At 45.7% G+C, this 23,616-nt stretch overlaps 5 protein-coding genes across 5 annotated transcripts; 3 read left to right on the forward strand and 2 right to left on the reverse strand.

Annotated features, from left to right (window-relative positions):
- The first annotated feature begins 590 nt into the window (after positions 1-590).
- Positions 591-1,310, forward strand: LOC128725061 (uncharacterized). The gene is made up of 3 exons (XM_053818780.1): positions 591-689; positions 753-875; positions 943-1,310. Exons 1-3 carry the CDS (start codon positions 591-593, stop codon positions 1,300-1,302), a joined length of 582 nt encoding a protein of 193 aa, XP_053674755.1. The 3' UTR covers positions 1,303-1,310.
- A 519-nt stretch (positions 1,311-1,829) lies between these two features.
- On the forward strand, positions 1,830-3,352 carry LOC128725200 (protein THEM6). The gene is made up of 3 exons (XM_053818925.1): positions 1,830-2,141; positions 2,544-2,758; positions 2,824-3,352. The coding sequence occupies exons 1-3, from the start codon at positions 1,988-1,990 to the stop codon at positions 3,154-3,156; spliced, it is 702 nt and encodes a 233-aa protein (XP_053674900.1). The 5' UTR covers positions 1,830-1,987; the 3' UTR covers positions 3,157-3,352.
- A 100-nt stretch (positions 3,353-3,452) lies between these two features.
- LOC128725650 (general odorant-binding protein 67-like) lies at positions 3,453-4,174 on the reverse strand. Its single transcript, XM_053819410.1, has 2 exons — positions 3,931-4,174; positions 3,453-3,853 (listed from the first exon to the last, which is right to left on the reverse strand). The coding sequence occupies exons 1-2, from the start codon at positions 4,156-4,158 to the stop codon at positions 3,479-3,481; spliced, it is 603 nt and encodes a 200-aa protein (XP_053675385.1). The 5' UTR covers positions 4,159-4,174; the 3' UTR covers positions 3,453-3,478.
- Positions 4,175-4,614: 440 nt separating this feature from the next.
- LOC128725062 (uncharacterized) lies at positions 4,615-5,266 on the forward strand. Its single transcript, XM_053818781.1, has 2 exons — positions 4,615-5,064; positions 5,143-5,266. Exons 1-2 carry the CDS (start codon positions 4,615-4,617, stop codon positions 5,251-5,253), a joined length of 561 nt encoding a protein of 186 aa, XP_053674756.1. The 3' UTR covers positions 5,254-5,266.
- A 4,045-nt stretch (positions 5,267-9,311) lies between these two features.
- On the reverse strand, positions 9,312-12,273 carry LOC128726780 (death-associated inhibitor of apoptosis 1). The gene has a single exon (XM_053820607.1). It carries the CDS (start codon positions 12,183-12,185, stop codon positions 10,650-10,652), a length of 1,536 nt encoding a protein of 511 aa, XP_053676582.1. The 5' UTR covers positions 12,186-12,273; the 3' UTR covers positions 9,312-10,649.
- Positions 12,274-23,616: the final 11,343 nt, after the last annotated feature.

Consider the following 23,616-nt stretch of genomic DNA (forward strand, 5'->3'; position numbering starts at 1 on the left):
CCGTTGATTCTATTTGTTTGCTCTTCATAATCTGCCCTCTTTTGTCTGGAGTGCACACGATGAGATTATCGTGAATAATCCCGATAGTTGACCTTATTTGAAGTTTAAAGTGCCTTTTTTTGAGGTACAATGCCCTTTGCTTGACGTGCGTTGGAAATCGTTGTAACTCTAATGTGACCCACCGTGGGATGATTCTGTTCGTTAACTGAAATTCTGCTTGGCACATCACCAGCGGGAAACCTCGAGTAGTATACAATTCAAACACGAATGTTGACATGTTTGTCGTGAGATCGGTATGTTTTAATAGCCTACATTATGAGTATGCCACACCGGAAACTGTTGACACGTAGCATTTCGCACCAATATTCAAATGAGTCACATATCATCAAGAACCAATGGTCAAGAAGTTATAAGCTATGAATTCCTCCATGAATTGTCGGAAGACGATAGTAATTTAAGACTTGACATCTTGATAAGCATGGCCTTTTACGTGGTATTAATCGAAAGTAAACAAAATGCGTATAAAAGCTGGAAAATGTGCTCATAACCAACAGTTCCTTCATTTCACGCTTTTCAGTATTGTTTGAGAAATGGCAAAGATACTTCTCCTTCTGCTTGTTGCTTCAGCATACAATGCTGGTACGATATTCGCTGACAATCCCTGCCTTAAAGGACCTCCCGTATCGAAGGTGAGTATACCAAACGGGTGGAGGCGTTGATTCTTTCAGTAACTCTTTTCCATCACCCTTCAGAATGCAGCCGAATGTTGCGTGACGCCATCCCTCGTGGAACCGAGCGCTTTTATGGCCTGCCATTCGAAATGGATTAGCCAAACCAAACGGCAAATGACAATCGAAGGCATTCCAAGAGGCTGCGTAAGTATGCCTGTGGGATTCCGAACGGTACGGAAAATGATCTGTTTTCTCCACTTCGTCCTGCCAGTGCGTGGCGGAGTGCGTCATGAATTCAACCAAGCTCTACTCGGACGGTAAGATCGATCGCGATGCTTTGACGAAGCTGTACCTTGATTCGGCCAAACCGATGGCACCGGAATGGAAACAGATTACGCTGACTGCAATCGATGAGTGCTTTCGGATGGCTGATTCGATAAAGGATGAAATCGAAGCGGGTGCAAAACTCACGCCCGCTTTCGAGGGTGAACAGATCTGCCATCCGATTTCAGGCACGATACTCGCCTGCATGGGCATGACTCTGTTCGCGGAATGTCCTGCCAAGCTGTTCACCGTCAACGACGATTGTAACAAGCTCAAGTCATACCACAGCAAGTGTCCATTTTTATAGCTTCTGCAAACGCTACTAAACGTTCTAACCGATCTATGATGAATATATCTAGCAATAAAAAGTGATTATGCACCCGAGCACTAACAGCAACCCTCCAAATAGAATCTTTTATTTACGCTTCGTTCCTCCTAACAAATAGCCGTTGCTTTGAGATGACGCTACAACGAGGAGCTTTCTCATCTCACTACCTCATCGGTCACTGCTCACGTGTCTCACTGCATCCGTTGCTCACCACAATCGTACAACAGCTCGGTCATCCTAGCAGGCGCGCAGGCGCTGTAAAAACCAAAACAAACCACACCAGAACAACCTTTTTGTTGCTAGCCCTATCGATTGCCGCTTCCCGCACACATCGAAGCAAACGAACTGTCAGCCAGTGCCTGCGACAGAGTGCGGTCAAGGATTCCGCGGCAGCAAAGCTGCCTCCGGACGATGGTCTAGGCAAGCGACAGAGGCGGCATCTTCGCAATAGTGACAGTGGCCGAGGTGTAGCTGCCCTTTTGGTAACGTGTCAGTGGTAAGAGATGTGAAAAGGTGACCCGCACAGCAAGCAGAGTCAGCGACGACGCGAAGCCTCATCGCAGGATATCGACTTCCGTCACACGCACTCACAAACATACACACACCCGTCTGTTAGCCCGCCTGGTAACAGCTCCTGTCCTGAGTGCATCGAACGGTAGCGGAAATGCTGTGCACTGCGCTGGGAGCCGTGCTTGGTGTACTGCTGGCCCTATACACCCTGTTCGAGCTGCACTACTTCCTGCGTATGTGCCTTTGCGTGGTGACGGCGCGATACCTCAAAAAGCGGATGCACATTCTGGACACGGGCACTGTGCTGGGTGAGTAGGAAATCCGCTGTGCTTAGAACGGGGATTGTAGGTGGCAAAGAGTGATGCTAAAATTAGCGTCCCGACTCGGTTCGCTGGTTATGTGGTGGTTTCGATCGCAAGGTTGACGAAGGCGCCTTTCATAATACATAAGCCATTTGCTGAGGTGGTAACTTTCGCACAATCGATATCATCCATGATTGTGCGACCACTGTCCACTTCCGTATAATGGCAGGTGTACGCAGTTCTTTGTTTTCACTCGAACGATTATCTGCAAAAAAAGCTCCTATATCCATGGTCATGGAGGCGCCTGGTGCGTCACGCAGCTCTATGGTAATCGCGGGTTCTGAGCAAAAATTGAGCGGGAAAAGGTGCTACTTGTGGTTATTTTTTACTCTTTTTGGCTTGTTTTAGGTTTCTGCCTCACGAATGACATCGACACGTTGCTGTACCACATGAACAATGCGCGCTATCTGCGCGAGATAGACTTCGCACGGGTTGATTTTTACGAGCGGACCTCCCTGTACCGGACCATTCGAAGTAAAGGAGGATCTGTCGTGCAGGGTGCCACTACTATTCGCTACCGGCGGTTTATACGCCCATTTACGCGGTTCACGATCAGCTCCAGAGTAAGCGACCGCGAAAGGGCCGAAATCATGATTTAGTCTCACCTAGAATGCGTTTACACCCACAGATCGTGTACTGGGACAATCAGTCCATCTTCATGGAGCACCGGTTCCTGGGCGGAACGGACGGTTTTATTCACTGTATCGCCTTGTGCCGCCAGCGAGTGATGCAGTGCTCGGTCGAAGATGTGATGGCAACACTGCTCAAAAGTGGTATCGCGCTACAAGGCCCCACTCTGAAGAAGCCACCGGCCACCAGCTCGACGGAGTTTCTGGAGAAAGTGGAAGTGGAAGGTGGCCTGGATGCGGCTGGTCTCGCCAAGCCCGACCTACCACCGGAAGTGGCCAAATGGCTCGAGTGGAACGATATCTCTAGCGCGAGCTTACGTACCGAGTGTTGATATCACCGGACAGCTGCAAGACTCGTTGTTGGTGTTCGTAAACGCTTTCCTGTTTTCGCACCGCTTTCCATGGCACGTGCTTCGTTCCCTCACCTAGCCGCCGTCTAGAACACCTTCTCTCCCTCTCTGTCTCTCGTTGTTGAAACTTGTCCAGTAGGTTATCGAAATAAACAGCCCTTGCCAGTGCTGGCTGATTTCTGCGTAACGTTTCAAGTGTTTTATACTTTATTGACACGAATTGTGCTCTAGCAGGCGTCTAGACGACGCGATCAAAAGCCCAGGAAACCCACCACCCGAGATAGTGCAAGCTGAGCAGCGTCCTCTACTGGCGCAGGGCGCTGAACGGGCAGTTTTTCAGGAACTTCCAGACGCTGTCGCACTCCGCCGTGGTCGAGCGCAGCGTGGACGGGCAGTCACTGAACACCGTGGTGTGGATGCAGTCAACCAAGTAGCTTGCCTCCGGGTTGCACACCGGTCCGTTACCAGGAGTCTTCTTCTGCTCGGCGACGGCTTTACCGAACTCTTTGTCCTTTTTGGCTGCCTTGGCTGCGCAATCGGTGACTGCCTTACGGACCACACCCAACCAGGGGCTGTTCGTCGGCAGGCTGTCGGTGAACACGCTGGCCAACTTCTTCTCGTCCAGATCACCGCGGCGGTTGTAGATCCCGGTGCTGTTTAGAATGCACTCCGACATGCACTGCAAACGGAACAAACGAATGGGAACATGAGCTTAGACTGCACGTGAAACGAAAGAGCTTTCGCCAGTCTACTTACGTCCGTCTTGGGTACGTTTCCGGAGTTCTTGTTATCTGCGGTCTGATCGATCGGGAACTTCTCGAAGCACGTTCCCACGATGCTTACGTCCAGCAGCTTCGGGATGGTGCAGCAAGAGAACGGATCTGCCTTCAAATCCAGCTTACCGCAGGAATTTGGTGCGCCCGCCACCGTTGCCAGCAGGGTGCAGCACAACAGCAGGAAGGCCTTGCCGTAGATGGGATTCATGTTGCCGTGGGGTAGTACGCAAACTGAAACTGATCCGTTGAACTGGTATGTTCGAATCCTGGTCGGATGGGCGTTATTTATACGCGAAGCCTAGTTCTCGGCCTTGAGATGGTAGCATCCGAGCCCATCGTCCACCGGATATAGTAATATCATTTTAATCACGACTGTTTACCGGATCCAAAATAGGCGTGAAAACTAACGAGTTATTTTACAGCTTCCTCCTAAACGCATTGAACCGTGCAGGCGCATGGAGCACCTTCCATAGTGGAAGTTCGTAAAATTATCAAACTTAACTGGTGCGGTGATGAATTTGTTTGTCACCAACGCACTTTTGTCATTAACCAGCGTCCGTATTAGCGCTAATGCGTCGATCAGATCGCCATTAAGGCCGAAATAAAAGTTGATAAAGAGACGAAAGCACGCGCCAGTTTCACAGTAGTGAAATTGGGACCCAAAATGAATCCCCCATCGGTTTTCGGTTGGTGGCTGGTGCTCTTGCTTGCGGCATGTACATCTGCCAAATCCTCGACGGTTGTGAGCGAATCGAACGATTCCCAGAACTGTCCTGCGGTGAATGATGTCAATCCACAGCAGTGTTGCCGCAGCTTCCTTGACCTGCATCGCGGCATTATTGAATGTCTGCCTCCGCCGGGCAGAACTGGGCAGTCTTGTATAGTGCTCTGCCTGCTGCAAAACTACCGCACGTACCGGCTGTTCACCAGCATGCCGCTTTCTGTATCAAGTATCATCACGATCGCTCCAAAATTGATTACCCACTTTGACCGGTGCCAGAGCGGGCTGCTCGATTTCTTCGCCGGGAATACGTTCGAGGGCGACTTCCGGACGATTCTATGTGACGAACGTGTCAATGGATTTCTGGAGTGTATGGTGAAACACTGGTTTCAGGTAAGATGATGCTAGGGTACGATCTTGCAACTGCTACACGAACAGGTTCATGATTTGTGGGCACTTCGGTACTTTCAGGACTGCATGGGATTCGATAGCGAGAACTCGAAGTGCGTTGAGTTGCAGAGTGCCGTAAAAGCATCGAACTGCTCCATTGGATCAATATTTGCGCTAAAACCGCGCAACTGAATGCGCGTTGGGGAGAATTAACAGAGCTACGCCGTTGTTCCTTGAAAACTCGCGAAGAGGCACTGTATTGAAAATAAAGGCAATTTCATAATCACAACAACGGACTGTTAGTTTGGTAGTATTTTAAAGTTGAAACGTATCTAGCGACGCAATCTAACTACACACTTAAAACACTAAACGAATTTAAAGATATTTTCTAATTGCATTGTTTTATTGAAATTGAAGCTCCACTGTTCTCCCATCCTGCTTTCTCGAACCATTTCCAAAACGAACCAGAAAGCCCAAGTGAATCTTCTATAGCCCAAGTGTTAGCGTGAGTCACAAACAAACGATGATAGTATCATGCTCAAATCTCAACGGAATCTCCGTAAGCAGGACTTGACTATCTTTCAGCTACATAAAAATTTCAAGTCAAAATAAGCCTTACTCCAAGACACACGAATTCACATACAAGATCAATCGAAATGAAAAACTTTTCCAATTTATGAAAAATATATGCTATGAAAATCGGTCAAAATAATATTGCAAATTGGGCACTTGTCGACAGCTGCCGCGCATCGATCGCATGCTGCTACATGACCACACGGTATAAAAATGGTGTCCAATTGTTTCGAATTGCATATCTTACAAATTTGGTCATCATTAATCACTTTTGCCGTATTCTCTAGGGTGTCTATCTCTCCGGTTTTTACCTTCTTTGCAGTACTTCCTAACTTACACGAAGTTTCAGGAGCCTTAACCAGCGTTACAAAAGCACAAACGATGAATCGTGCATGCTCATGCCATGGGTCATCCTCCAATAGCCAATTATCCAAAGAAATATCGCAGCAGAAGCATGTCACCGAGTCGCTCGTTCCAGTGTAGAAAAATCCCGCATCTACTAACTTTGAGACTAGCGGCTTCAGCATAAGAGGCCATGTTTGAAAGGTTTTTAACCGATCCGAAGGTATGGCATATTGAGGATGTTTCGGCTCGAAGCCATCTATTTTTTTCACCCGTTCAATTGAAAGCTCCTGCTCATGAACCGCTTGACTAGCCAAGCTTATTTCTTGTAGAACATTTTGGTTATCACCAATTGAATAGTTATTCAATTCGAAACCGACCACATCTGGAACTATTCGAATCTGCTCTAAGAAATTCGAATCAAGCGGTACGTTGTTTGTTGGTTGTCTTCTCAGCAACATGCAACTTGGTCGCCAGCGCAGATGTTCTTCCCACACTATGTCATCTTGTTCCCAGTGTCCCAGCTCCACTTCGCAAAATACGCAGCGCACTACATCCTCGCGGTCAGTATAGTAAAATCCCCATTTTGCGAGTTCGTTGGGACAGATAAACGGTTTCGGCCAATTGATAAATGTCAGAATTCGGTTAGCTTCTTCGTTAAGATTGATCGGCGCATCCACGGCTGGAAACGTTGGTGTGTTCGACGCAAATCTGCTTTGAATGGCCTCTTCCATTTCCTTTGTCATACAAAGTAAAGGATAACATACGATTAGCAGATAAGATTGACATTAACTAGACCAAGCAAAGAGAAAGATAGTATGAAAATCAATTATGTCAATTTTACATCAATTTCAAATCACAATCAATTTCAAATCAAGTACAATTTATATCTTCTTAAAACATTCATAGCACGATTTATATATATATATATATATATATACATATATACTACACAATTTACGTAACAAACTACATTTTGAATACCAAAATGAACACAAATCACTTTTTGTTCTCTAAAAAAAATAATTGAAGCAAAACTGACTTGAGTAAACTAATCACCTAATGGGTCAAATAAAACATTAGTATGTCACGTTGGGCAGTCCTATCTGCCTTTTCTACACGAATACCGTTCCACGGTATCATAGTGACTGAAGCTCAAAGTGGACATTTTATTTTAGTCTTTTCAGTTAAGTACCCCAGAAACATCTTATCTCATTCTCTCAACTCTCTCTATCTCTCTCTCTCTCTCTTTCTCTCTCTCTCTCTCTCTTTTGTATTGCTTTGCGAGAATCATGGTTTTATATCATATGGAGGGCAGATTAGGAATGATAAGAGGCATCGATATATTAGGACATCAGGTAAAAAGTAAGCGATAAAAGGAAGCGAAAATACACGTACAAATTAAAGAATCAGCTAAGTATATAACTCAAATCATTAGAATTCCGTCTGCATTTTAACTGATGTGAATAACGCTTTGATGGCAATCAACGAATGAAGCAAACTTGGAAATGTTAATCATTTAGAAGGTCGAATCTAGCGTCACCTTACTCCGCAAATGGAAGCTTGTCCATGAAGGCGGACCACGTGAACAGGGTTGACACAATCGAACCCCAACCGTTTATCGTTCACTAAAAAAACAAGCGCACCACAACCAGTGATAACTAGTAACTAGCTAAATATCATTCCATCGATTAATTATAATCTAGGCAACAAATTCCTCGCTCGTGGGCGTCATCGGTGACTAAACATCGTCAAAACAGCGTCTAATAGCGATCGTTGTAAATCGCGGCACATTTCTTTGCTTCGTGCCTTCTCACACTTTTGACGATCGTTGAGATAGATATTCCTCGCGGTGAGCCATGGTGCAAGTGACGATAAAAAATAATTGCCTTTGAACGTAGATGCTTGCAACATATATGTGGAATTAATAAACGATGACGACGGTAATGTGGAATTTGCCACCCAAGCATAAACGCAAAGTTGCATTTCAAAATTGTCTATAAATCCGCATCATGCATCACAGAAGATATCCATATCGCATTTATAGCTCAGTATCTGGTGCGTTATTGAAGGATATTCTTCTAATTTTCGCCACCTTAGAACACAAACTTTATAATATAAGTTCATTTCACAACAACAACACATTCATTAGCGAATGAGAAGTAAGCTGTATGCAATTTTCATTGAAAATACAAATTTTGAGACACTCTGTGATCATATGGGTAGGGTCACGTGGATGAAAACATGTTTAATACACACTGCAACAATTGACCAATCGGGACATTCTAGAATAAGAGTTTCATTTATAGCCGATTCTAATTGCAGTGACTCATGCATCAGTCGAGCCGTGGCCTTGTTGTTGAGTTGAGAGAAAAAGGCACAGTAAGTTTCTTGCTCGGCTGCATACACAAGGATGTTGCACACCGTCTGAGTCATAATAGGTCAATCTTTGAAGTGATAAGAACATTATCTGGGCATTTAACCGCTATGATGATGTTTGAGCTGAATACCGACCGGTAATCTTAGGCACACACTGGATTCTGTACGGTAAATATAGATCGTCATAGAACCAAGCGCGACAATCGGGTAGGGAACAGACAAATGTACTCAAGGAAGATTGGAGAATAATACGATTCCATCGACTGTATTTAGTCAACGTAATGACGCATAGTTGTGTTACCATTCTACTTCAAAATTTCGAGGAATATACTCGATTCGATTTCGTCAGTAGAGCACTCGTTATTATCGTTACACCTTCAAGAACAGATAACGTAAAATGTCCATGAAAAAATGGAGCGAAGCCCCACTCTGATGATGGAAATAAAACGTACTTCAATCCAAATCCGGACCATGCTGTTGTAATTTTGAAGCAATATCTGTGGCTTGTTCAAAAGCAAACATTCATTTATTCACACCAAACTACAGACGGGAATACATTCGTCTCGACACACTAAAAATAACTAATGCCCTTAAAATAGGCTTTATCTCTTCCAGACGGTTTATTAAGGGCCGTCTGGGCATGCAGACTTTGGGTATCGTCAGAGCACCACGCCGCATTAAATGTAACGAGTATTTCGACTCCACGGCAGCATCCGTATTTCGTGGCCTACTCCTGCCAATGCGCGGCAGTTCCCAGCCTAAAATAGCTCTGTCTAGACATATTTTGTAGACATGTGCAAAGCCGCTCGCTGTATCAAAATCATTCCTCGCATACAGCAACAATTCCACGACACTAAAAAGAAATTCGAATGCAGACGCTCTGCTTTGCCATAGTCATCAATTGCAAACGAACGGGAAGAAAGAAAACACATCAACGCCAATAATGTACAGTGTCATTAATTACTTTTTTACATTTCAGATCCAATACAACATAATTTATATTCACACTAGCATTATCGTTACTGCATTATTAAAAAAACGTTACATTTTAGGTACTTCTTTATGTCGAGTGCTCATAATGTTCGTTTGTTACTAGAGATCGTTTTACAGCGCGCTAGTGTGTTCTAACCAAGTGTTATTTTATTGTTATGACCGTATGCACAGTTTTGGAGCTTTTCGAAGGCTCTGTGTAGACGCTTCTGATTTTATGCGTTTTTATTTTAGAGGCGATGATGGAGAGCTTATATAACTAACTAACTGGCTAACTAGAAGCTAACTGGTTTTATTAACGCTTTCCTGTTTTCCTATTCAGCCTACCTTTTTCTCTTTGAATTCATTCAATTCAATTTGTTATTTTTAGTAGACAGATCCTCAAGATCGTGAAAATTAGCTGTTCTTTCTATCTAACATCCTTCAACCTTGTATATCAACGTCCAGCAATTTGCTTTTTGCCGATCGGCCAATAAATGCTTCAGGGCTTGGATCGATTGGCACATTCAAGTTATGCCTACTGTCGCCTATCCTGTACTTTTTCTTGCATCTAACTTTACAGGAAAATTTTATTCTCCAGATAACACACTTCGTATATTGTGGGGACTTTGTTCCTTCGAGTTTTCACGGCGGAGCACATACCGATGGCTGATGCCCTTATCGGAACTTTTGCAATAAACGATTCAAGACAAATAACCCGTTTGTCTATTCCTTCAATGTCCTAATAGCGCTAAACTACTGACTCTTTCGCTGGATTGGGTGAATGTTGGGTGAAGACAGAGTGTATCTTTTCAATTTTTAAAAGAAAGGACAAAATTTTGAGAATCACATTACGCAACCGCAGCACTAGGACATCCGTTGCATCTTTCTGAAACAATTCGGAGGCAAATCTAGCACTGAGCATGCGTCAAGGTGAGATCAGAAAGCCAAAAATGCCTGGTAAAGATACGCAACACTATCGAAATCAAATCAATTACATACTGAACTCGAAACTATGCCTATTCGTATCCGGTTCGAATTTAAATAGAAATCGAAAGTCATAACATAGCATGCGCAAGACATTTAGCTTCCAATATTAAAAGAAACGTTTAATTTCCGAAATCCAGAATTTTTCCTTCCGGCTCCCTTCCAATCCCATTCCATTCTCCCTCACCATTCTTCAGATATATAGGACCAGGTACGACCGGTGGGTTGGGACAAGGGTTCATCGTTCCCGTTGGGATAAAATCCCACGATCGATGCAGAGTAGCGCAATCAACGAAAGAGCGCTGTGTAGGAGTGATTCGTGATGAATCGCCAACGCTTCACGATAGGTACAGTCGTAGCACGTTGATAAACGGTTGCTGGCAGAGGGGACATTTACTGACGGCAGATGCACACTTGGCGCAGGCGACCACGTGTCCGCAGGGCATGAACGCGGTGTTATACTCATTTACGAAGCATATCTTGCAGATCTTACTCTCCGACAAGACCTTACGATTGCTGCCCGCTTCATCTTCGCCTTCCTCAGCACCTTCCCCGCTGGACGACGAGTGATCGCTGCAGCGCAGAGTGCACTCCTCGTCGACGGCCGGCGTAGGCGAGCTGAATCCACTGGACGAAGCGGGCGACGTGCTCATGACGGACGAGGACGCAGAACTGATACCGGACGTCGAAGGCTGGGACGAGTTGGACGACATGGATATCGACGACGAGGCAGTGCATGCATTGTCCTTCAAGGCGATACACTTCTGGATAAATTCGCGGCCCTTCATCAACTGCAGATAGTGGCAGTTTCCGTACCAGATCGCATGCTGCTCCCACGGCTCGTCGTTCTGCTCCCAATCCTTCAGACCACCACCGCAGCTAAAGCACTTCACGCGGTCACTCTTGCCCGTGTAGAAGAAGCCGGCGTCGCTTAGCTGTTTTGGCTTCTGCTTCATCGACGTTGGCCAATCCTCATACGTTTTCAACCGATCAGCTTCGATCGCGTAGTTTGGATACTCCGGCCGTCGCATCATGCTTTGCTCACCCATCAGTACTTCGTTGTTCCACTCGGCCACTGTCATTGAGCCTCGATCGTACTGTATCCCGCTTGCACCTGCTGCGATATCAACCGGATCGCCGCCACTGCCACTGCTGGTATCGCTGTTGGCGCTCCACGAGTCACCGCTCATGCGATCCAGATCGGACCGAACGTACTCGTTAGCATTTTCCGCGTAGGAGTGTTGCCGAATTTGAATGCCACAAACATCGATGCTCGGTTCGGGAACCGCGTCGAGGTAGTTGGCGTTAAGCGGGACGTTGTTAGTTGGGCGCTTTTTGAGCAAAGGACAGAATGGAGAATACTGTAAGTGCTCTTGTATCACGTCGTCCTGCGGTTCCCACAGACCAATCTCGACTCGGCAGAAGTAGCACTTCACGGTGTCCTGCGAGCCGACGTAGTAGAATCCGTACCGAGCAAGATCGCTTGGTCTAATGAATGATACCGGCCAATGGCTGAACGTGCGTAACCGGTGTTCCTCTATGTGGAAGTACTCCGACGACATACATGCCAGATCGTCATCTTTCTGCTTGTTGTCGGGAAGATCGATAGGCGGCGCCGGCAGTGACAGTACATGTGCCATTTCACACATAACGCCTTTGCCTCGACGCTTTTCCTGGATTGCAGGCACGCACCCAGTGATGCTGGTAAATCTCCGAACAGCCGCTGTTGTCCTTGCTCCTGCTGAGCGTCCGACGTTGATTAGCGAGGCTACTTGAAATAGGCGCTGCGTCCAATCGAGTACGATCGTGAGGTTGTGCACAACGATGGCCAGACAAAGCAGGAAGCTGCCTTTATCAACCTGCTGATGCTCCATGAAATTCTCACACACACACAGCGTGTACAGTGTAGAAGTGCGCTTCTCTCTCTAATCGCAGACCTTATAAGCCGCACTCGACACACAACACTTGTGGAACGAGGTTGCCCTCTATCAAAGTATCCAGTAAACTACAAAGAGAACTGCGAGAGCGTTCGATAGCCGTCGTTACACTGGTAGTCAGAGCGCTGCAATGCTACGAAAACTAGCAGTAGTACACAACTATGAGAAGCTGCGATTCGATATAACGGACAAAATTCTCTGTGATGCAAGGAAGTTAGAGTTTGAGGCAGCAACAGATCTTAGGATGCACGTAGTTCGGTGATCGGTACGTAATATATTCAGTTCAGAAAGCAATCTAAATGATTAGAAGAAAATAGGAAGGAAAAAAGGTAGTTTTAGTTTCGAGCTTACGTTTACGCAGATGTTTCACGAAATAAGTTACTATGCAATATATATGATGTGACAAACAGGATAGGCCATGCGTGTTTTTTATGGTAAAATAATTTCGTGGATCGAGCATGTGTACCTTCGTAGAAGGTGCACGCGTGCCTAAAAACTCTTTCTCAGCTGCAGCTGATGAAAGTGATAATTCCCTCTATACTAGAGAAAGAGCAAGAGCGATGAAGTAAAAGGGATCAAGCTAAAACTAATGAAACAAATGTCCAACGTTGAACGCTAGCCGTGCACGTGCCTTCCTTGGCCTGATCCACTCCACGCCTGGCAATCTCCCGCCAGACATGTGCGGAACCCGAAATAAAGGAAACGGCTGCTGCTCGACGACCCTTTTCGCATTCAACGAAAAAGAAAAATCATGCCATCAGGCGGCAGCTGCAGGATGAAAGTACCCGAAAAGGATCACTTGCCCCGGAGGATCAACAGCAGGGTATTAACGACGCGGACACAACCTGCCGTCGCTCTGTTTCTATCCTGATCCGTCCTTTTCCATTCCCTCTTTTCCGTCTCGCTCGAACGAAAAGGAAATGGTTTTTAGAGCAATACAATAACCTCACCGCATGCCGGTTGACAGCTGCAGCCATATTTTCATTCTCGAAAAATGAGGCAGATGTGCCAGGCGCGTACGCGAGCTAACAGTATGCTTCTTTATCGATCGCGTCTTGATCGAGTGCTTACGGTCGGCACACGCATGGCGTTGATGACGGTGGCATCAAATCAACCATAACTGGCCGGCTGCATGTTAGTTGCTTTTTCCTGCTTAAAATGTGCAGCTGGCGTGGTGTGTGCCTGCCAGGCCAAACAGTGTGGATATAATCAAAAAGAGTAAGAGAGCCGATTTCAAAATCTTCGATCATTCGATCGATCAAATTTTGTTCTTTCGTCGTGGAGAAAGCAGAGTTCTTAATAGAGCACTCTGGAAATATACTCCGGGAGGCTTTTCCTAGCTGGAGAAAAGTCGAGTACTATCTGTCGAAGACAAAAAGTACGCTGGGTACCTTTTGCATCCCGCTATCAAGCTATTGCCGTATGCATTCGCGTTCTTTCTTCGGTAGACTCCGAAAACCCTCATATTATGCAGCTTGGCGGACATCGTTGAACCGCGTGCACGGCTTGCGCTGTCGTGACTGGTCGAAGTCCGCATTCCATTCCCACGGATTGTATAGCGGGCTTAAGCAACACTTCAGCATGTTCGTCGCGGAACAAAGCGAAAATCAGAGCACGCTTCTCTCGCTCTCTCTCTAAGTCTGTACACTCGATCGTACGGGTTCGAGTGTTGTGGCGCCCTCCTGCCCATCGACCAAAGATCATTCTCTGTTATAAGACGGAAAAAAGGGTTCGTCACCTCTCTCCACACGAACGAAAAACGAGTTCGCATACCAAGGAGCTCGCTGGAAAGATGCCCATCTGGAGCGTTAGAGGTGTGGTTTTAAAGGAGCACGATCTGTCGATGCCCAACCCTCTGAAGATTTATGTGTTCATGCTGCCAAAATAACTGCTGTTTTTTTATTGCTATGCAACTAATTTACACTTTGGGTTGTTCATGGAAAAAATGAGCTTTTTTATGAGCATTTTTATAACAATCAAATGTTCCGTCATGGCTTCAAACAATTCAAGATGATTGATAATTGCAGCAAAAAATTACACATATAATGCAATCCAGAGTAGACATTGGCGCTGTATCATACAGGATCTACCGCCATGTTTTCCTTTTTATTTTGGTTTAGGAAAAACCAACCGGTTGTTTTTCCTGCTTTCTCTCACTCTTGCGGCCCGCATCGCGCGCCATTGCCAAGTGGTTTCCTAATGCATTGTGTTTCATTTCCTCTCGCTGCCCAGGATCATCGCTTCTTCTTTTTCGTCGTCCAAAAATTCATGATGCAGCCCTAAACGGGCACTATCGTTGTCGCACCCCCAACCGGAACGAGCAGCTGGGGGTTTTGTCGTCTTGTGCGGGTGTGTGCACTCGAGCAAAACCCAACAACGCCAGCCCATGACTTGAAGCTAGAAAAGTTTGGTCGCATCAGACGGGTGTTGGTTCTCAGCTCATGCATTCAGCAGCACGCGCTTCCGTAGGGTGTACCGGAAGAGAAATGGTTTGGTAGCTTCCCACAGAAGCGTCACAAAAGAAAGAGTGACAGAGAGAGCAATAAATGGACTCCTCACTTATAATTTATTGCTCAGCGCGGTGAATTCGCTTCCGGCGGATGCAGGAAAAATCGTATGGGGGAAAAGAAGAAAAAACACAGACAGCAGCCATTTGCCTTCGTATAAAGTCTTGGGTGTATGCACAAGCTGTTCTGAAGCATACAGTTCGCCGAGTTCTCGTCAGTCGGCTGTCGCATATAATTTTGGGTCGTGGCCCCTCCATTTCATTGCCACCGTAATTCATGCGTTTCATCGTGCCCATCCTACCGTACAAGACCCGTAGAGAAACTCTGCGGTTCCATTGTTCGATGGGCGAAGTCGTACAAAATTAATTACCGAAACAAACGCGCAATAAACGCTTTACGGAGTTCGCCAAAAAGTTCGTTAGAGTTTCCCTCAATCCTACTAGAAATGTAAACTAAAATAACTTTTCGAATGTTGGATGCCTTCGTCCTTACCTTTGGCAAAATGATGTCCGATTCAGTGCGAAAACCGGCAAAGAGAATCTGCATCCATACGGGGTTGCAAATACAGCTGCAGTAGTAGTAAAGCAGTTGTAAACGATTTCTTGGTGCATGCAACGAGGCAACAATATTTCGTTCAGGCAAACACTCTCACACGCAGTCGTAGTAGATACGGATGCCTAAAAGGCCTTGAAAATCAAACTGTTCTGTTCCACACACGCGCACAACACCAACTCACAATCGAGGGTTGCTACGAGGGTAGTACTACGCAGTTCACAACACCGAGATGAGGGGGTCGATAGACGAAAATCTGTTGTTTGACTTTCCGTTCAACGTAGTTCTTCACTCTTCGTTCGTAGGTCTAAGGACACCACCGTTAGTGTGTCCTGTCCTTTTTATTTGAGCACTTTCTCTCACTTCTCGCAACTTTTTTTTCTCCCCTATCGTTCATTTGTTTCATTAGGCGCAATTTTGACAAAGAGCACGAGATGGGGGAAATGGGAAAAACTGAGACCCGGAAGCACAGCCTAAACCAAGTCCTGTAACAGCCTTAGCCCAACCGGGGTTCGCTTTTCCCCTCACTCGCAATTTCTTGCACCTTCATGTAGACCGTCACCCTTCAGAGAATAGAGGCAGGCCTGTGAAAGGGCTGATACAGCACGAATATGAATATCTTATCAACGCGTACTCTGCACTCCTTAAAAACGCCTATCTTATCTTATCGCTTATCACTCTTGTAAGCTTAAATGTGTCCCGTATTAAGGCGCAGTCTACTGAAACGCGTAGGACCACTAGAACAAGAATCGAGCGAGGAATGCTCTAGCTCTATTGCACTTCTCTTCTCCAGAGAAGACGACCTTTCTGAGGCACGTCCGACTACGTACTACCGTCATCAAGAGTGTTACTCTCGCAGTCGAGCCAGCGAACGAGACGCGATAGGGTGCGTGCTGTGTTGCAGCGCACAGTTTGGTATGCGGCCCTTCAACCTCATTCCAAAAGGGTCGACGTCTCGCGTCTCTCTCTTCCTGTCCCACCGACCAACCCGTCCTTCCCGGCGGGACGGCTAGTTGAAAATCTATGAGATGCGTCGTTGATCTCGCACTAACACACAGGCGCATATGTGCATTTATACACATACACACACTTCTAACTAAGCATCGCACGAACCAACAGCTGCGCATGGCGCGTATATGGGGATAAACAGAGAGGAAACTGCATTCCCGTTCGTTGTAGTGGTGCGAACCTAGGGCTGGCTTGTCCACCCAAGGGGGAGGGAGGAATTTTCTCGGAAAATGCTCACCCGTGGTGGCTTTTCCGTGGACTGAAAATGAACTTCATTAGAGACTTTTGAATGTGTCTTTTTTATTTTAAGGAAAACCAACTTCTTGTCCTATCTTACAAGCATAAGCAGCATTTAATAGTTCGCTGCACTAAAGCAAACTAGGAGACCCTTTTGAAGTCTCAAAGCAGTACATATGGAACATATCATCTCCACAGTCCGGTACGCCTGTGCGGAGGAAAATTTGCACGAAATCTACCCGGTGTGTGGATTCCAGTGGATCTAGGAAAGCCCCAGCTATCGAGGGAGACAGAAACGAGTTGCCTGACCGATCGTACAAACACACCCAACGGGAGTGAGTAAAACAAGCAAATAGAAACAAAAAATGCAACAGCCGCCAACACAAGGCGCCTGCTGCTGCTGCTGGTTGCATGAATGCAGTTCAGAGAATTGCACAACCATTGCTTTTTACGGTCATGCGCATTGGCAACTGAGAGCAAACTCGTCGGAAAGGGTGTCTGCAACCAATACTACTGATCCCTCCTGGCCAAATGGTGGTTAGAACAACTTGTTTGATGAAATATTTTAAACATATTCTCAGGAAAGGACTAAACTTTTAGCATACTAGGTATAAATGATACCGGTTTGATCAATATACAAAAAGCGTTACTGCAGCTCTGGTGAAACGCCACGGCTGTTAAATTAGACGATAACGAAACATTTGCTCCCCGAAGCGTGACTAAAATCGTACGAATGGAGGCAACTCAGGGTTCAGGGGCACCCGTGGTATGCTCTAACCAAACGGACGGCGTGTGATGTATGAATGAACCAATTCTAAACCGCTCTCCCTCTTCCACCTCTGGGTCCGCTAGAACTAACCCGATGTGAAGGGCCAGCAGCATATTGCATGGCATTCCGAGCACATATACTAACAGACAACCATGTTGCGTGAGTGTGAGAATGTGGAGAGGTTCTACACCAAAGAATATAATCCTGCCAGAGACCTTTGGTCAGACTTTTTCCAATAAGAAAATTAAAAATTTTCACTGCAGACATAACTGCACTTCAATTGGGTCGAAAACATCAATTATTGACTAAAGTATTGAGATAGGACAACATATGATGAGTTTATGGAAACAAGCTCACAACGATCGTCGATGCCGTTAAAGTTGAAACGTTTACGAAAAAGGTAAAAAAAGTTAATTTGCATTGAAAAAGGTATTGATTAGATAAAATAGCTTACATATATGTTGGTTTCAAATCATAATACCTATGTGCATTATCATTGAAAATCAATTAAATATAAATTCTTTAATATCAGTTGTAAATCCAAAAAAACATTTGTAATTTTTTGAGGAAAATATACTAAAACGCAAGTGGAGATAAATGTGTTCCTTCAAATGATCTCACGAATTCTCCAAACTCACCAGTCCGTAAAAGGAATTCGTTTGTTTTTCAATAAAAGCGTCTGAGATAGAATCATTAGCGGCCCACTGACAACCTGGGTGGTGTAAGTGGGTGGTTGGTCTGAGCGGCGCTGAGCCACCATTCAATAGGGATGTTGTAAAAAAAACATATATTCGTGCTTCACCAGCACTCACACAAAGGAAAGCGAATGATGATCACCATCGTTCCATGTGCACCAAGCATAGCACTCAAGGGTTGATGGTCACGGCATGGGCAGAGGGTGTGATGGAAGGGTCGAGAGGGATCGAGAATGGAATTCTTTTGAAATGAACAGAACTGAAACGCACACACGCATACGGGAACGAAAACGCAGCATAAAAATGCTGTTCATAGGCGCAGCGACAGGGCAACATAAACGCAGTGAGCGAACAGAGCGAAAGAGGAAGGAATAAAAACAGAACCAAAGAATGAGGGCAGCGGCATGAGAACATTCCAAATTTGCTTCGAGAGCATTACACACGATTCCAGAGAAAAAGGGAGGGAAAAATCATATATCTTTGTCCTTCCATCGTCTGTTCTTTTTTGTTTATATTTTTTTGGTTCTTTTCTCAACATTGAATCGCTTTCCTCATGCTCCATAATCTGCTCGTACGCATTCTTTTTCGCTTGTTTGTTTCTTCTTCCACACACAGTTTCGTCGTACTGATCATTTCACCAGACCATTTTATGCCCTTTTCCTAGTTCCATTCTCGTTTTCGCACCTCTCTTTCGCTGGCTACGTCCTTCTCTCTATCTCTCCATTTCCCATGCGACCGAGGCGTGTATGCGAGACCATCCTGTTTGGGTTGGCAATGCGTGCGGTTTCCCCCCAGGACGTTTGTCTCGTGAAAGTCGGCCCTTTTCCGACTGCCGGATATGTATGCTGTGTGCGAGCCGCTCTCTCGGCGCTTTCCCAAGGGAAACCCCTCGCATGGCGTGCGGACGACCGGATTTGCCATCTCGTTCGCATCTTCATCCACGAAGCATAAGAGAAAGCAACGCAAAAAAAGGAACCAGAAGCAAAAAATTCGTACACGATCGCGAGATATTGCTTCGCTTTTAAATACCGTTTCCGCTGATTTCGGGGTTGCGTTTTCACCCTGCGCGTTCTACGCCCCAGGGGTAGAATTTTCCCTAGTGAACAGTCAGAAGATTATAGACCGTGCGCCTAAAGCCTGGGAACGGGATTGCTCTACTCCATCATGTATTTCCGAAGCGGAACGAGAAAAACTTTAATTCTCAGTTCCACCACCAGGCGTGTTTAAAAAAGTCTTTCTCACACACTTCCAAAACAGCACAATCTCCATCATATTGACAGGCACGCTGCATAAAAAGTGTCTCGTGTGCTGCACAAAAGTGCAAGGTGATACTTATAAACAAGCGATAGCAATAAGTGGACCAATGACTTTGAAAAATTACAAAAATGATAAGAGAAACAACCCTTTGAAAATGTAAGTACCGGCACAAACACACCAACTTCAGAGTGTTGAATTTTAAAGCAAATGTTGCTCTTGGCTCTTTGCTGAATGCAAAATTACCTTTGCTTATCTCGCTCTTATCAATAATGACGTCACAACAAATGAAGCTCACGTGATTTTTTTCAAGCGCAGACCTGAGCAAACAAGCCTGAGCAATCCACTTCCGGTAATATTCATACCCAAAAATCTAAATCGCTGTTATCTTCCCTATCTTTCTTGACTATATTCTTTTATGGCGCCGTTTACGTTCACTGTTTCCCAGAAGGACGTGAAGAACCTTGATGACTAATTTCCGGTTTCCGTTTGTGACGCGTGTTTTTCCTCTTGATTCGATTGGAGCAATGCATACACGGTCAACGGGCACCCAAAACCGGATGGTGACCCAAAGCATCTGCCTCTGCAAACTAGGTGGGCTAGCGTATGTTCTTGGCGAAAGAAGGAAAAAGGACCCCTTCGAAAAGCCCACACACACAGTACACCATCGAGTATCGCGTGTGGTTAGGTTAAAACGGCGCAACACACTTACGAGCATGCGTCTCCGATTACAACAGCTCAGTTCCACGAGCGGATAGGAAACGGTTTTGTCAATCAAGGATCGTCCTGCAAGTGCGGGTGAAGGACTACGAGGTGCAAGGGACGAATGGCCCGGATGGTGTAAAACCGGCTGAGTGTTTGGGAGCGGCAGACATGATGAATAAAAACTCGTTCGTTAATCAAAGAGTTTTTTTACAAACTAAACAAAATGATCGAGCGCACAAAAGGATGAAGCGAAGGGATTTTTCTTGAAGCAGCCGCGTAGACATTCCTGAATGAATGAAGTATAGATATGGGAATAGGGAGCAACACAGAATGCTTTGTAGAAACTAGCAAGCTGCACACGCCCAAACGTTAACCGAAATGCAACTGCATCAATCCCTGGATGCGCTCTTTAAATCTCCATTTCTATGACCCGCGAAGTAGAAAACTCCATGAAGAACGCTTTCACTTCGTGGCTGCGCTTAGCACCGGGGATTAAAGAAGTCGGAGAGGAACAATCAACAATCTCGCGTTCCATACAGTTAATGCGTAAATTATCAATTCATAAACAAACAAAAACCAACCACATGGAAAAATGAGCAGAGGAAAACACCCATTAAGGCAACATCCCAGTCCCGCACCAAAGGAAGCCCAAACAATTCTAGTCGCATTGCATTAGAAGCTAAGATAAGGTTTCGTTCCTCGGGACCGTTCCGGATTATGAATGAAACAAACGATTGTCCCGGCGAGCGGGAATATGAATGAGATTTGAATTCGGGGCTCAATAGTTACCCGCGACAGGCGCAAAAGGGACAGCCACTTGAAATGGATGAAAAACACAGGCGCATCCTCGGGCTGTGTTCCCGTGGGAAAGCTGGCATTTTCCAGTGGACGCAGCCCTTTGTTTCGTGGTGGTGGTTTATGGGCATATGGTTTCGATCACGCGATCGTGGACACCGTGGAAATGTCCGTGAGAGAGTGTGTTGTTCGCTTCAGCGCCGTGTCCTGCTGATACCAGTGGAAAACTCAATCGATGAATGAACCGGGATAGAAAGAACTCGAAGGTTCGAAAGGCGGGACGAATACTGAAGTGTTTTTGGGGCGCACACCCATAACTCAACCAATACGGATCGAAACAGACCCAGGAGGGCGCGCTCATTACCATGGCCCATTGCAGTGGAGGGTGTTGTAATTGTTTACAACATAAGGCTAAGGAATGAGAGCACATTTAAAACCCCGGCGCGCACTTGTCAGCGCCGGAAACGTACCAGAACCATTCATAAATTTTCCTCGTGTCGTACACTCTGGCTCATCCACATGCTCCACTGTCTTTCTCGCGCACATTCTTTGTCTCTTTTCATCCACAGTACATCATGTTTCTTAGAAGGGCGGATCATTGAGACGCGCAATAAAGTTCAAAAGTGAAGCTTTCTGCGCTTACTTTGTTGTGCATGATCCAGGGGACGAGAAGATTCATATACGAAAACAAGAGAAGACGAGAAACGAACGCCGGTCACATAAAAATACGGCGTGGAGGCGTCGCGGACCTGAGAAAAAAGGATCTCGTGCGAAAGGAAAAGAAAGGGACAAAGGGAAAACTATAAAGCATGAACTCCGCGCCGTCCAGAGGAGTGCCGCGCGAATGGCAAAGCAAAACATAAATAATATCCAACAATTAAGCATCCTTCGGGGAAGGATACGAAGAGCTTGCGAATGAAGGTAGAATGAAATAAAAAAGGAACACTGTGATTGCCTAACGGGACCGGTGAACCTTGGGCCACCAATGTAGGGATTTTCAAGAAATCCTCAGCTAGGGCTCAAATGAAAGAGAAAGGAATTTCATGACACGAATTTTGATAACACTGTGATTAAAAGAGCATATGCCCTAGTGCTAGAGAAAATATGTGTAAAAGTAGATAAACAGAGACTCCAGATTTAGGAACTTGTTTCCAAATAGAATTAGAAAATATGAACATTACAAAAAAGTATTCCATCTATTTATGAGTTATTTGACGCAATATAAGATGGAAGCAATGATAGTTAATTTTCGATAATTTTCGATCTATCTACTCTCAGTACCCTCCCATGATAAGCTCCAAACAAATTCCCCAAAGCCTTCCATAGCCAAATATCATCTCTCTCTCATAGCCCAAATAAATCATTCTAAGGGATGTTTCACGCCCGGCGCACAATCGATTGGATCGCCTTTTTAAACACTTCAAGCCACCGATGGAACGGTGATATGACAGGCAAAAACTGCGCTTCTTCTGGCGTGCATCCATCGAATTCGGCGCTCGCTAGGCGCTCCTTATTCTCACGTTTTCTTCTTCCCCGACCGTGGGCATGCGAGGCGTCAATATGCGCTGAGAAGCGGAAAACCGATCGATAATGTCTAAATTTCACACTTCACACGAAGCTTTCTCGTCGCACCACGCCGCCGTCGCAAACCCCGAAAACTTACCCGGCAACCGGCGTCTATGCCACACACGCTTACTCCCCGCAGAGAAGCATAAAACGAACAAGGAGCGAAGGAACATAAAACACATCCTTTTTTCTCTCGTTCTTGCACCTTTCGGTCCGCACCTCACACTGCGCCCCATCGACCGAATCCGCGGGCTCAGGCGAAAAGGAACTGGAATGGGTGTATGTGAGTGTGCAACGGGAGGGGGAGACAGTAAAAACGGCGCCTTGGTAGGGAAATTTTCTCACATACCGGCGCGGACGAGTGCATAACGAAACGCAGACACAAAGCTCGCCGATGCGAGCCTTCGAGAGGGTAAAAAAGAATAAGCAAGCGCAAGATCGTGAATGGGATCCAGGAGGAAAAAAGGAGTTGATGGTTACAGGGAGCCCAGCCCCGCGAGGGAATGGGTGCCGCCCTTCTCTCGTTCGCTTCTTATCCCACTCATCTCGTTAGGGCCAGAAGGGAGAAAAAAAAATCGAAGAACCAGGAAAAAGCAGAACCGAGACGCGATCGGACAAACAACAACATAACTTTCTGGAGATCCTGACGTTGTTGATTTTTTTTTCTACCTTCTTATCATCGATCTTCGTGGTCACCGATGTCGCTCAAGTCAAAAGGTTCCCTTCTTTGGGGCGCTTGCTCGAGCGTATGAGAAGAGAGGATAATCATAAATTTTTATGCATTCCCATAAACCAAGTCCGTGGTTTGATGGACGCGTTCGGCGTGGGTGTCAGGGCGTGGGTCCCGGCGCGTGAGGGTTGATCTTGTGGGTGGGCTTTTTATGACCGATGCCAACAAGAAGGTAAACGGTATCCGAGCGCTGAGTTTGCTGTATCTGGAAATGGTATCCAAGAGTCGACCTCAAAATAGCGTAAGGATTTGCCACGTAGTACGTCGTGGATTCGGTTGTTACCATGGTAAAGTCACATATTCAGAGCTATTTAATGCTCAAATCGTTTAACCTTTCCACATTTTATTTAAAAAATGAGTAATGATTTCATTGCTTAGAGAAGGTGACGAATACAAAATTACTTCACGTTACCGGAAGTTGCAAAAACTGACATTTTGAAATGAGCTCATGATAAATCGTTGTAATCTAACATTTTATCATGTGACGAAGCACAGACGTAAGCACATTCCAAACGTGATTGGTAAACATCTTACCTTATCGTTTTTTAAA

This window comes from Anopheles nili, chromosome 3 (genome assembly GCF_943737925.1).
Source record: "Anopheles nili chromosome 3, idAnoNiliSN_F5_01, whole genome shotgun sequence".
In the NCBI taxonomy this organism is placed as follows: Eukaryota; Metazoa; Arthropoda; class Insecta; order Diptera; family Culicidae; genus Anopheles; species Anopheles nili.